Source organism: Hippichthys cyanospilos, chromosome 5, assembly GCF_059441005.1.
Source record: "Hippichthys cyanospilos isolate Australia breed blue-spotted pipefish chromosome 5, RoL_Hcya_1.0, whole genome shotgun sequence".
NCBI lineage: Eukaryota > Metazoa > Chordata > Actinopteri > Syngnathiformes > Syngnathidae > Hippichthys > Hippichthys cyanospilos.
In genome coordinates this window covers 13354443-13367227 of record NC_142373.1, presented here as the reverse complement: position 1 = coordinate 13367227, position 12785 = coordinate 13354443, and the positions used below count along the sequence as shown (strand labels likewise).

Sequence of the window (12785 nt, the reverse complement as noted above, 5' to 3'; positions counted from 1 at the left end):
GTAAACATCTGCTCCTCGTGGCTTTATATGGTCTGGTTTATATCATGCAAGCTACAAATGATGTGGAGCTTGACAAATAATAACGCATGCCAGACAGACGAAATAGCAATGTCTGCTATAAGGACACCGCATTAAACAGCCACGAGAGGAAACATGCACAGTATAATTAACAACAAATTTAACTCTGGGTTGTGCTGGCTTTCTCAGTTTTTATCTAATTCAGATATTGCATTTGAATGTGTTCAGGTTGCATATGTTAAGTACACTAATGATTTGCTTTCAAGCGTGTACAAAACAAACACAAAATTTTCTTGTACATTTAACGTGACGTTTTAACCCTAGGTAGCAGAAAATGTAGTTACATTTTATGGTGCATTTCTTTCCGAATTGTGAGCTAGGTTGCAGATAATGTAATTACATTTTATTTTTGAATTAAACATAAATTAATTGGAACATGAATCAACTAAGTACAAAATTGTGTTTAAGTAACTCATTTACAAAATGTTGTTTAACATTACTTGATTTTAAATTTTATCAAGGTGCGCTTGTCATAATTTATGCAAGTTTGCAGTAAATATTAAAATAATTGTTGATGAATGAGATAATAGATTAGTTGTCGATTAATAAATTATCAGCTCTAATGTAGTTCCAAAGTTGAATAAATCTGACACAACTGGCAGAGGATTCTGCTTTTTTCATCTTTGTCAAATCATTGAAAATATTTGGTTAAACTTTAGTTTGCGCATACACATGAAAACAAAAAGGACGTTTGGCTTGACCATTAAAATGTCTACAAATAGGTTCCCACAATTGCCCATAAAAGTACAAGGCACTGTAAGAACTGTTTGCCGTTCCTTATCTGACCTGCTAATATTTTTGCTGCAAATTACAGTTAAAAGCGTTCCCATGGATCAACTCTTGCAGGGTAATGCACAGAGAAGCATGAAGACACACAATTATGGACAACATGTGTGTATTCAATGTTTGGGACTAAACTGAGCTGATTGACAAATAAGTAGAAATGATCCATTGTCGTTCTATTTACATTTTCAAACTGCGTGAAGACACAAATTAAGAATAAAAAGGTGGCTGGGACTATGGATCAAAGTTGAACAAAGTCCAAAGTGAGGGAGCAACTGTGAGGGCGGTGGGGGGAAAAAAAAGGAGAAAGAAAGTGGACAGAGACAAATGAGCGCAGGAAATGGTGTGTGCAGGAGAGGCAGCCGATGAGAGCGTCTTCTCAGCAGTCTTAACGCAGACTGATCGGCCCTCCGGGCCATGCCTTATACGTTCAAAAAACATTCATGAGAAAGTGGCAAGCTTGCTTTGCTATCCCATACTAGCGCTATTATTTTGTACTTTATTATTTAATTTTTAAGGCAGCTATCTTGTTCATATTCAATTGGGGGGGCATTCAATTCCATAGGTTTTTTTTTAGGTTTCCTTGACATTAATCTCAATAGTGCAACTCAAGAGAAAAAAAAAATACGAATAAAAATAACTTACAGTATTTGGTGCTGCGATCAATTGTTTCATCAAGTTATTTTTGATAATCATTTGGACTCGTTTGGAATCGTTTCAGCCTCTTGACTGGATTTTCATAGTGGTCCATAAAATCTGATTTTATTGCACGGATTAATCATTTCATCAAAAATAATTTTTGATAATTGATGATTCACTGAGAATTAAAATTGGCCAAACCGTCAGAATTTCAGCCTCGACAGTAAATGCTAGAAGATATTTTGTCGTCCTGAAAATAATATATTTACAAATACCTGATTGTACTTTGGAAAAAAAAAAACTAAAGATAAATAATTAAAATAATTTTGCCTATTTTCTCACATGTTACGGACATAACCAGTAATCAAATAATAATTAATAAATAAAAAAAATGTTTGTTATTATTTCCTAAACGTAGGAAACGTAGGAAAATGCCTTGGTTTTTTTTCAGTTTTTTTTTAATAAACCATTATTTCGTTCAGCCCACTTAAAATGGATCATTGATATTTATAGCTGTCAGTGAAGGCATGTAAATATTTATTTTGACATCTATAGTCGTCAAAGGCACCGAATGAGGTACTAAAAATACAAAAAAAAAAAATGTTGAAGTCCCCAATTGAATAAGTTCTCATTGAAATGGAGAGACTGTCTTCCAAGAACTACGGAAATAGCAGGTAAACAAAGTGTAAAACTCGGCTGCAAAACTAGACTGAATCACAAAGTATCCAGAAGAATAATGGGAGAAATTTTGCAGATCCATTTATGTATGATATCTGATCATTGAGCACCACTGTCACCATGGTCGAAGCCCATTACTTTTCTCAATAAAGCTTTGGCAGCCCGCTGATTACTTCGTGAAAAAAGCGACGTCATTTTAATAGAAACCGCAGCTTTTTCTCCATGGGAAGGATCTTCGGGAATAAAAAAAAAAATCCAGTCTTGCGCTCTAATGCTTCCTCAGGTGGCGCCTCCAGGTGCCGAAATCATAATGAGTACAGGAGTGGGCCCCGGCGCCCTGACAGAAAGGGGTCGTGGCCTCAGGGGGGTGGGGGGGTTGCCTGTCTGGCGGCCTGATTGAAACTGATGGTCCAAGGTGGGAGTGGGCCGCCGAGTTCCGCCGACCTGCCACGGGCCACCCTGTCACTCGTGCGCCTCATAGTCTATTATTCAATTTGGCCCTTCTAATGACAAACGAATTAGGCTGCCACAAAAGATTTGCCTTGGGAAGTACACACACCCGTGTACTGTATGTGGCTTTCACCTGAATGGCATCCATTTAAGAAGAAACTGGATTCATAGAAGCCTGCTGGAGGAGTCGACGTTATAAAACGGTTCCGAGACAAGAAACAAAGTGCAAACAATTTGAAATTCAAAAGCTTTGAATGTAAAGTACTAAAGTAATTGATTTCTAACTAGATCAGGTATGGCTAAAACGTTCCTCCTTAGAGGGCTGCATTTAGAAAAATAAAAAGCAAACAAACAACGAAATTGGTCCTCTGCAACAGATGTGCATTGATAATTGAGCACTATCAAATTAGAATAGAAACACAAGTAATTTGATGATAAATTAGCGGTCAATTATCGATGCAACTTTAAAGCAGAAGGCTATTTTCCGTATTTTCCCCTTCTATTTTTCTATATGCAGCCCTCAAAGGAGAAAAGGTTTGGCTATCCCTGCTGTTGATAAAAGTTTTTGTTTTTATTTTAGTGTACAGAACGATTAATGGCATTTCCATTCCTTTAAAAGTGGAAAGACGTTTGAGAATTGATCTACAAATGTTTTGTGTTCATGGAAGGAACAGGTGGTCCTATTTTTTCCTTTAAGGGCTATATTAGGAAAAATACAAGGAAGGCTACATATTTAATGTTAACTCATTGAACAGTTAGAAAAAAAAAATCAATCAATGAATTACACATTATCTATATAACAGTCAAAAATGCTACATCAAGGCTTTGCGTTGAAGTTGAGTAGGTAAACTTAGATTTGATTTCCCCCAGCAACAAAAATACACAACACAGCATACATCCACTTGTGCAAAAGAAGACGAGGGCCAGTGTGGCCTTGTAATGAAATCAAATATATCTTTTACTCTTTTGGCTCATTATTTTCTTTTCAAGGTTGCTTGCCACTTCTTTTTCTCGGTAAAATCTGTGTGACAGCTCTGATTTATGACAAGGCTAAAAACAAAGTGCCTCTAGGGATTCGAGTGTATGGCCCGAATGTGCTCAAAGCTGTGCGTCACTACCGATGCCGCTGCTGTGCTTGGTGCTCAAGCAACCAATAGAGCGCCCGTGGAACTTTGGGAAACTGACACCTGTGTGAAAATATCCTCAACAAACGACTGCGCCGTTCAAACATATTTAAATGCATTCAAATGTTATTGCAGGTACACTGGAATGGATTTGCAAGTGCATTCGTATTTATTCGAATATTTTGGGGAATGTTATGGCCGGGTGCATTCCTATGTTTACAAGTACGTTTGTTCAAAGCGATTTACAAGCGCTTTGGGAGATTGTCAAGTAAATTCAAACATTAAAATATGGTGCAATATATTTAAGTACTGCATTTTTCGGGCTATAAGTTGCACCAACGAGATTGTGCAGAATATCGATGTTTGTCACGTGTAGGCAATAAGCCACAGGTTGTAACATCAGTTAATCATGCAAAAAGATGATACATTGCCGTTTTTTCATTTTTGGTTTTTAATAATTAATATGATTAATTTAAAGGGTTTAGGAGGGTTTATTTTTAACATGCACTAATCTAATTCTAATTTGTATTTTTTACTGTTTTTGATGCATTTTTATAGGGAGAATTAGGAGCATTTAGGGAGGATTGGAACGAATTTGACTATTTACATGTAAAAAGGAGCTCTACTTATGAAAGATTCACGCTGCGAAATACAAATTAATTTCCTAAGTAGAAGTACCACTGTAGTTCAAACTTAAAATCAATACTTCAATAGCGTATTCTCTTTGTTTGCAGATTATTCCCTGGTGTCAAGTAAAAAACAAGACTACATATAAGATGCACTGGACTGTGATCCGCAGGGTTCAAAGCGTGAGAAAAAAAAAATCTGTGGTTTACAGTCCAAAATTTATGTTCCATCTCAATCTAGTTGCAAATATGTTCTTAAATAAGTTCAAACACTGAAATATATTTGAACATACCTCAACATTGTATCTGCCAGTCAATAGTTTAAAACCGCTCAATGCTTCCAAAAGTGTTAAGATTAAGGCACAAATGTTTGTGGTATTTCTCGTTTCCAGCCAACAACAAAAAGGTGGCATTATATTAGTGGTCCCGAGAGGCACTTGATGTATTTTTGTGCATAAGAGGGAAAGCCATTTTCTCCACAGGCCCCGATGAATGACTTCTGAATACGTTTCAGGCTCATTTGACTTGTTACTGTGCAACAAATGAACAGAATTTATTGATGTGGTGACAGACTAGCACTTGTATCTGTTGGGCTGTCGAGTGTCACTCCATTAGGCTAAAACCCAAAGTCATTTACGCACTTGTCTAAATAGCGGCCAAAAGTCGAAAATGACTCCATGATCATGCGTTTTAAGGGTCACAATTTTTTGCACGCCAGTGTTTGGCTTATTCTCAATAGAACACAAGCAGGTGACTAAATGTCATTCCGTTTGACGTGGTAGAAGAAAACATCAGGTAGTGGTGCAAGGGCTTCGCGCCCCCTCCCACTTTCAAATTGCAAAGCTCATTTTTGAGATTGTGCTGCCATGGCAGAAAATCCCTCTGTTCCCCTCCATTCTCCATATTTCTTATACGGCCCATTGGAAAGCAACGCCTACAAGAGTCATGGCTGGGCACATTTATAAGGAACTTATCATTTGCAAGATATGCTGAAGTTGAGCATTCTGCAAGCCACTTGCTTTGCACTCCATTTCAAGGCAAAATAATAAATCACAATCGTGCGTTATAATGCACAAATCGAGCGGACGTCGGGGCTGGGCGATAAATCAAATTAATTTGATTAATTTTTCCTTTTAAAAATAGAAGTTTTGAAAAGAAAGAAAATCGTGAAATTTGTTTTGTAAAAAGTGTCAGAAGGCTGGATGAGTGCTTTACCAGACATGTTTACAATTTATACTAGACTTAACTCATTGAGTGCCAGTCATTTTCCAAACCTCCTTCACCCTAACACTTGAAAAAAATACGATTGAACGCACACACACACTCATGAAAGGTACGTAAAATTCCGTCCTTGGAATTGAGTTAAAATGCACAAGCTATGATTGTTTCGTTAACGTTAAAACTGATTTAAAATCCTATTTTATTATCGTGGTCTAATTATCTAATAAATAATAAATCACATCTGTAAATGAATGTTCATTGGGTTTATTACATCAATCACAATGGATTAAAATCATAATCGTCTAGAATAACTGGTGAAAACTGAGATTTCGTTTTTGGGCCATATTGCCTCGCAAACACGTTGCATTCCGAGCAGAAGAATGGACGGGATTAATAGGCTCATCAGTGATGTGTTGAAGGCCACTCCAAGATTACATTCATCTCTTCTTGATGGAGTATCTGCCTCAGTGTCACGGTAAATGTTTGACCTTGCTGTTCCGAAGATGACGGGACGAGATTTGCGTTGACCAACCCATGACAGTCTCTCATACAGAATGTGTGAGACATTTGAAGGGGCCTCTTGCACCCTTTTATTTTTCTTACGCGGCTCTCAAACCAAAACGTTTGGAGACCCCTAACTTTGGCAGTAGTCTTACTTAGCTGTGCCTTATCTTCTTGCGTTCAAAGAAAAAAAATCCCCCCAATGCTAAGGGAGGCCAGGAAGATGTAGCAACAGAGCCGTGAAATGCTGATAGATGTAGTCAGTCTCAGCAAACGGAGCACAAGGGAGGATCGGTGACAAAAATAATAAATACATTGCAGGATCAGCAGCTGCGGACTTACAGTATTTGGCTCAATTGAGCAGGCTTGACAAAAGAGGAGGTGATGGGGGAATGGCAGCTAATATTACTACGGCGGTCACTACTACCGTTGCTGTTTGACTTAATCCCAAAACGAGCTAATTCAGGAGCCAATTTCCATTTAAGAGGAGAGGTGCAATATAGCCACTGTGCATATCTCCAGAAGTTGTCCACAAAGAGGCTCCGTGTTCTTGCTTCAAGCTGAGCTGCTTTAAACTACCAACTTTGGTTGGATGAAAATCTATCTTCGAACTAAGATTTTGTGAAACGACGCAAACAAGCTGATGCGAGTTATCATGTTATATTTCTTATTAGCCAAAAAAAAAAAGTACAGCTTTCTTTTTAAATTAAGAGCAAACAAATTGGAACATCAGAACCTTTTTTTCCCCGCTAAACTGTGTGATATATGGCATTGCTGTTTAAAATACGACCAGCAATACGACTACAAATGTAGTTCCAAAACTTAATAAATGACAAAACTCAGTCTTTTTTTCCCCCATCGCAAAATATTTTGCAGGGGCTCCATCATTGTGAAAAAAAGAACCACTGCTATTACAAAAAAAACAGAGCAGCCCCCAGGAAGAAGCCACATTTGACCTATTTAATCGATATGCCTGTAAATAACATTTGTATCGTAACAGAAATAAACTATTTAAGAACTCAAACGTCCGCTGACTTCCAAATATTTACAACGTGAGAAGTCTAAGCTTCTAAGACAGCAAGTACATATTTGTCAGAATCACTCATGTAGTATTCACCACCTACGTCTAGATCAAAAAATACTGATCACGTACCAAAAGCGGTCTTTCTGAGCTTCTTCACTTCAGCCCCAATCATTTCTGTAGTCCACATCTTTACAAAGTTATTATCGGTATTTACATGGAGAGAGGGTTTATAAGGACAAGTAGTTCTTAAATGCTTTATTCACTTGACACGTCATAAGTAACAAAGCCTTGTGACATAACAGCTAAACATCATGTCAGCTACAACTTATAGTAATCGACACGTCTTCTCATTACTTATCCAACAATTTACATCAAATCTTTGAATTAGTAATTATTTTTTGCATTATTCAAAAAAGATGTTTTTATTACTTGGACTAATTTTACACCTTTTTAGCTTGGCACTGCAAAAGCATATTTTTTTCTAACAAAGAGCAAATTAACTGGAACATGAAGCAACATAGGGCGGCACGTCCACCTCACAGTTCAGGGTCCTGAGTTCAATTCCAGATCGCTCCAGCGTTGCTGTGTTGAGTTTACATGTTCTCCCCATTCCTGCATGGATTTTCTCCAGGCGGTTTTAAACTGGTTCATCATATTTATTTATATGATATATATTCCCTTGCACTAGCCAACATTTTTTAAACAAAGTGCACCATATAGAGGAGTAAAAACAAAACAAAAAAAATAGCACTAGTGCTTCATGAGGCTTCATTTTCCAATCACTAGCCTATCCCTACAAGAGATACTACAAATGTATCTCCAAAGTTTTAATAAATCAGACACGGTGGGCAAAACACTCTGTTTTAAACGTTTTTTCCCCCCTATCTACATTTTTTTTTTAATAATGGGATAAAAAATATTTCACACGGGGTAATCATTAAAAAATGAGAACCCCTGAAAGAGGGTATCGAATTTTGGTCAGCTGACGAGACGAGTGTATCCCTCCTATGAAAGTAATACGGCGCAAAATACTGGCTGTCCCTTTCCCGTGGCGGGGGGTTTACCTTTGCGCTCGGAGCGTTTCTTGCGGCGCCTCTTGAACCTGCGTCGAATCAGGCAAAAGTAGGAGCCCGGCGGATTGTGCGCGCCGTCGCTTCCGAGAGTCATGGCCAGCTCGCTACTACTGAGTGGCAAAGCACTTCCAGCGGCGCTTTAATCGAGCGTGGGCTGCGACACGTGGGCTCCTCGCGCTCCTTATGACAATCAGACAACTGCTCACACCTGAAGCATGCCTTTGGACTCACTCTGCTCCACTCCCCCCCCCCCCGCATACTCACTTATACTCTCTCTCTCTCTACCCGTTTGCTCCCTTCAGTTCGGGTTGCGTCTGCCCCATCGGAAATGGGAGCGGGGAGGCGGTTACTGTCATTTTCACACATTTACTAACCCAAGCAGTATTTCAAGGAATAAAAGAAAGAAAAATCAGGAGTGACAGTCGTTCATACTCACAAACTTTTGGAGTTTCCAAAAATTTGGAGTTCCCAACATAGCTATCATGTTTTTTTTGGAACGTGGGAGGAAAGCATAGTACCCAAGGAAAACCCATGCAGGCACAGGAAGGACATGCAAACTCCACATAGGAAGGCCAGAGCCGTAATTAAACCTGCAAACTCTGCACTGTGAGGCTGACGTGCCCCGTTAATTATGATCATGATTCATATCGTTATTATTATGACAGTTATTAGTGTTCGCCACATCGATGGTCTTGAATTGTCCGACTGCATCTGAACGCACCATACTTCTCATCATCACGTCAGCAGTACTGGAGAATTTGATGTGTCAAGCTAATTGGAATGCATCCAACGCTCCAAGGCAAAACATAAAAAAAAAAAAAACGTTTGATACATCTATTGCATTGACGTCCATTTTCTTATTTGGTGTATTTGTTCTCCTAGTAAATTGGCCTGTGTAGCGTGTTGGTTGCGTGTTACATTATGTTGTTGCTGTGCTTGACATCACTACCATTCCAACTCTAACTACACTTCCTAGATTTTTTTCCCGGTGAAGTTGTGAACACGGTGGATGTGTTGCATCTCATTTGTGTGTTTGACGATGTGGCCATGCAGGTCATAGCAAATAAAACTGGAAAAAGTATGACACATCGCTTTCAAAGGAAAAGGACTGTACATTTAAGTTCTAATCGTGCAACACATCATATATGTTGGTTATGTATACCCAAGAAATATATATATAAAAAAAAAAGATGTTTTGCAATATTATTTGAGTGTTTTATAGTCAAAATATCAGCAGAATGCATTTTGGTTTAGTCCCTCATGATACTCTGGCTCCCTCTAGCGGCTGTACAACAAGGTCACAGCTGCATTCAGCCAAGAACTATGAATATAAATGACAGACATATTTTAGCTTTTAAGTATTATTTTACATCATGTAATTAGCAGTTTGTTTAACCAAGGATTGAAAAAAAAGTTAGGGCCCATCTTACAGTTTACGTGTGTGATGCTAACATATATCAGCTAATTTGGGAAAACAGTTTGAACAAACCCTATCAGTTAATAAAAAAAAAAAAAAAACAACAAAAAAAACAATAAAAATCACCTTATGTTCAGGTTCAAATTGTTGTGCAGGGTCCAGTAAGCAGGAAACCCTAATGGACAGAGAACACGAAAAAAAATAGGTGAGTATAACTGCATGTTCTTCAACAGTTGTATAAATAACTGTACAGTGACCAGACTGACACAAATAACGTGAATTTGATCTTTGATGACATTTATTAATTTTGAAAGAATTTCTTGTTTAGTGCTGTAATTTTTAGGGTTTCAAAGGGGGAAAGGTTACAGCAAAGGTGAAACCAAGTCCAGTGTGGCATCATCCAAACTGGACATTTAAAGAACTTTTTCTTCTCTAAAACAACACAGGGGGTGGCAGTTTTGTGACTGACTATTACCTGAAAAACATCATCAGAGTTCCTCAGGGCTCAAATGACATCAACCAATCATGGCTGATCTTGTGAATCACATGACCTGACTCAGAAAGCAGTGCTTGGTTGTCACGTGAGCAAATGTGATGTCATTTTCAGGGGAGAGTCAGTGGGAAAAAAATGGGAGGATTTTGCTAAATAATTCATTTTTAATATATTTATTAAATAAAATATTAATCAAAATGCTGTTTATATTAGCAAAGGGCTCAATGAACACACTGAATATTATTGCCGAAAAAACCCCATCTATGATGTCTTCTTTTTTAAAAGCAAAGCTCAACATTGATGATTTTGCAACGATACGCCAACACAATGCATTCAAAACAACTCATGTGAAATGTAATTTTTTTTACAACTTCTGGTTGTGTTTTTAATTAAATCATGATTAAATTTCAGAACAGTGGAGCCACATTTCTATGGAACATGAATTTATGGAACTTTCTGAGTTTGGGGTATTTAAATACTAAACATGTAAGGTCATTGGAAAAAAAAAACAACAACTAAAACTGTGTTTCCAGGCAAAACCAAAATGTACATATTTAAGCATATTAGGGACATAAATCTGTTCAATGCTGCTATGCAACAGCCAAACATAACTCCAGCTGGCCAAGTCAACCGCTACTACTGCAGTGGAAGACTGGCGTTTCCCCAAAAAGGACCGCGGTCCACCCATATCCCTGACTGTTTGCGTTTAAAAGCCCCAACAGCATTTGAGGTTTTTAACGGCAGCCATTTTAGTCCTTTCAACTCCAGGCGCCCTATTCTTAGCTTTGACTGAAAAAAATAAACATGACAGAAAAAAAAACCAGACCCATTGACAAAGAACAAGCTCCTTAAACAGACTTGCGGGCAGAGAATCCAAAAAGCGGCGCTGGTGAGCTGAGGACAAGTATTGTATCCCGCCCATCCAGCCTTCTACCACTTTTGCAAAAATCACAATTTTGTTTTTTTTCCCCTTGAATGACAAATCAATCGAAATAATTTGATTCATTACCCTGAGCCCATTTGTTGGCCCGCTCTGAATTCTGACAAAACGTGCACAACTCTGCAAGTTGACTCAGTGGTTGGTCTTCAATCACTTCCACTTGGAGAATTTGAGCGCTCACTAACAGATATGAAAAAAAAAAACAATAGAATGGCACTGACCTCCGCCAAGGAGGAACTGTCATCAAAAATGTTTGTGTGCGTGTGCGCCAGTGTGTGTGTGTGTGTGTGTGTGTCATAATTGAACACTGTGTTTGTTTATTGGTCCATCGCTAAAGTTGGCAAGCAATTTCCCTGTCACTTCCATTTTTGATAGCAGAAAAAAAAAACATCTCATAAAAGGGGAACTCAAGGATCAAGGAAACTCTTTTTCTTGGGAACAATATGTCTGACGTGTCCCTTCTACTCAAATTCTGATGAAGACTGCACCTGGAGTAAGAATTAAGCAGATTAATCAACCCATTTTTATCTGACATGTTATTCTATAGTTTCCTGCTGTTCACAGAAATTGACGTCAAGGTGCCCTCGGGCTGGCATTGTGCAAAGGTGAAATTCCAAAGACATATTTAATATGTCTTTCCAGATTCCAGACATTCAATATCAGTGGACAAAGAAATGTGTTGTAGATAAATTAAATAAATAAATAAATAAAAGAGGGGGAAGGTTGGTTGCTTCCAGGGGGGGTTGGATGCCCAACAACAAAATATAATTGGACTGACATGTGAGTGATACTGTTAAGGGCAAGCAAAAAAAAAACAAAAACAAAAATACACACACAATGACAGAACGTTCTAATTGTCATTTGTGCTTATTGTGAACTCAACAAGCAAGTAAATCGGCTTATTTTTGAAAATGGCTTCATCAATAAATGGGTCTAAATTTTTCAAAATTTACATGAGAAATGCTAGAAAAAAAGGTATCACATTATTAAAAGATCCTGGCACCAAAAACAGGAGAAAAAAAGAAAAACGGATCACGAATGGGTCACATTCAGCATGGTTTAAATCATACATTTTTTAACTTGTATGTTAATACACTAAGTACGCAGGTGTTAAACAGTCCCCAAATACCGATATTCTGTGTGTTTTCCAGTTTTCTGTCAGCAACACACCAGATTCAAATGATTAGAATCATTTTGAACGTCTTCAAGTGCTTTCTAAAAAGCTAATCATTTAAATCAGGGGGTTTGGGGGGAGAAAACTGGAAAACATGCAGGATGCCAGCCATTGAGGACTGGAATTTGACACATATGCAAGGTTGGCTTAATAATAAACAATAATGTATCCCAAATCAAAACAACCTCCTCTTCAAACATGCATAAATAATTTGATGCGTGAATGGGACTAATAAACCCTTACAATATCGATTCCACTCCTGTGAAACTATGATTTCTATTCTATTTATTACTTTTATCAATGTCATTGTATACCTGCTGTACAATGACAGAAAAAGCATTTGATTATAATTCATACCAAACAATATCGGATTAACGTAAACCACAGTGATCATTTTAAAGACTTAATAGCGTGACATATATAGAGACATCAAGACACAAATAGCGACAGAAGAAAGGGGAAGCAATAAAGCGTTGATTTATGTTGCTCTTAATGGCGTGCAGTCGGCGCTGACCTTCTCCAAGCTCTTGGGAGACGGAGGCCGACTTGAGTGCGGCAGGTGGA

The 12785-nt window shown here is 38.0% G+C and overlaps 1 protein-coding gene across 4 annotated transcripts in view; it reads right to left on the bottom strand.

Annotated features, from left to right (window-relative positions):
- The window catches only part of adarb1b (adenosine deaminase RNA specific B1b), an 83104-nt gene that overhangs the window by 21386 nt on the left and 48933 nt on the right, over positions 1 to 12785 (bottom strand). For 2 of the 4 annotated variants that reach the window (XM_088415561.1, XM_088415562.1), the window contains exon 1: positions 8189 to 8425. In XM_088415561.1, the coding sequence (XP_088271687.1) occupies positions 8189 to 8291 (103 nt within the window). In that variant the 5' untranslated portion in view covers positions 8292 to 8425. Of the gene's footprint in view, positions 1 to 7253; positions 7344 to 8188; positions 8426 to 9740; positions 9790 to 12785 lie in introns of those variants that run through there. The other 2 variants (XM_088415564.1, XM_088415563.1) reach the window with 2 other exon arrangements.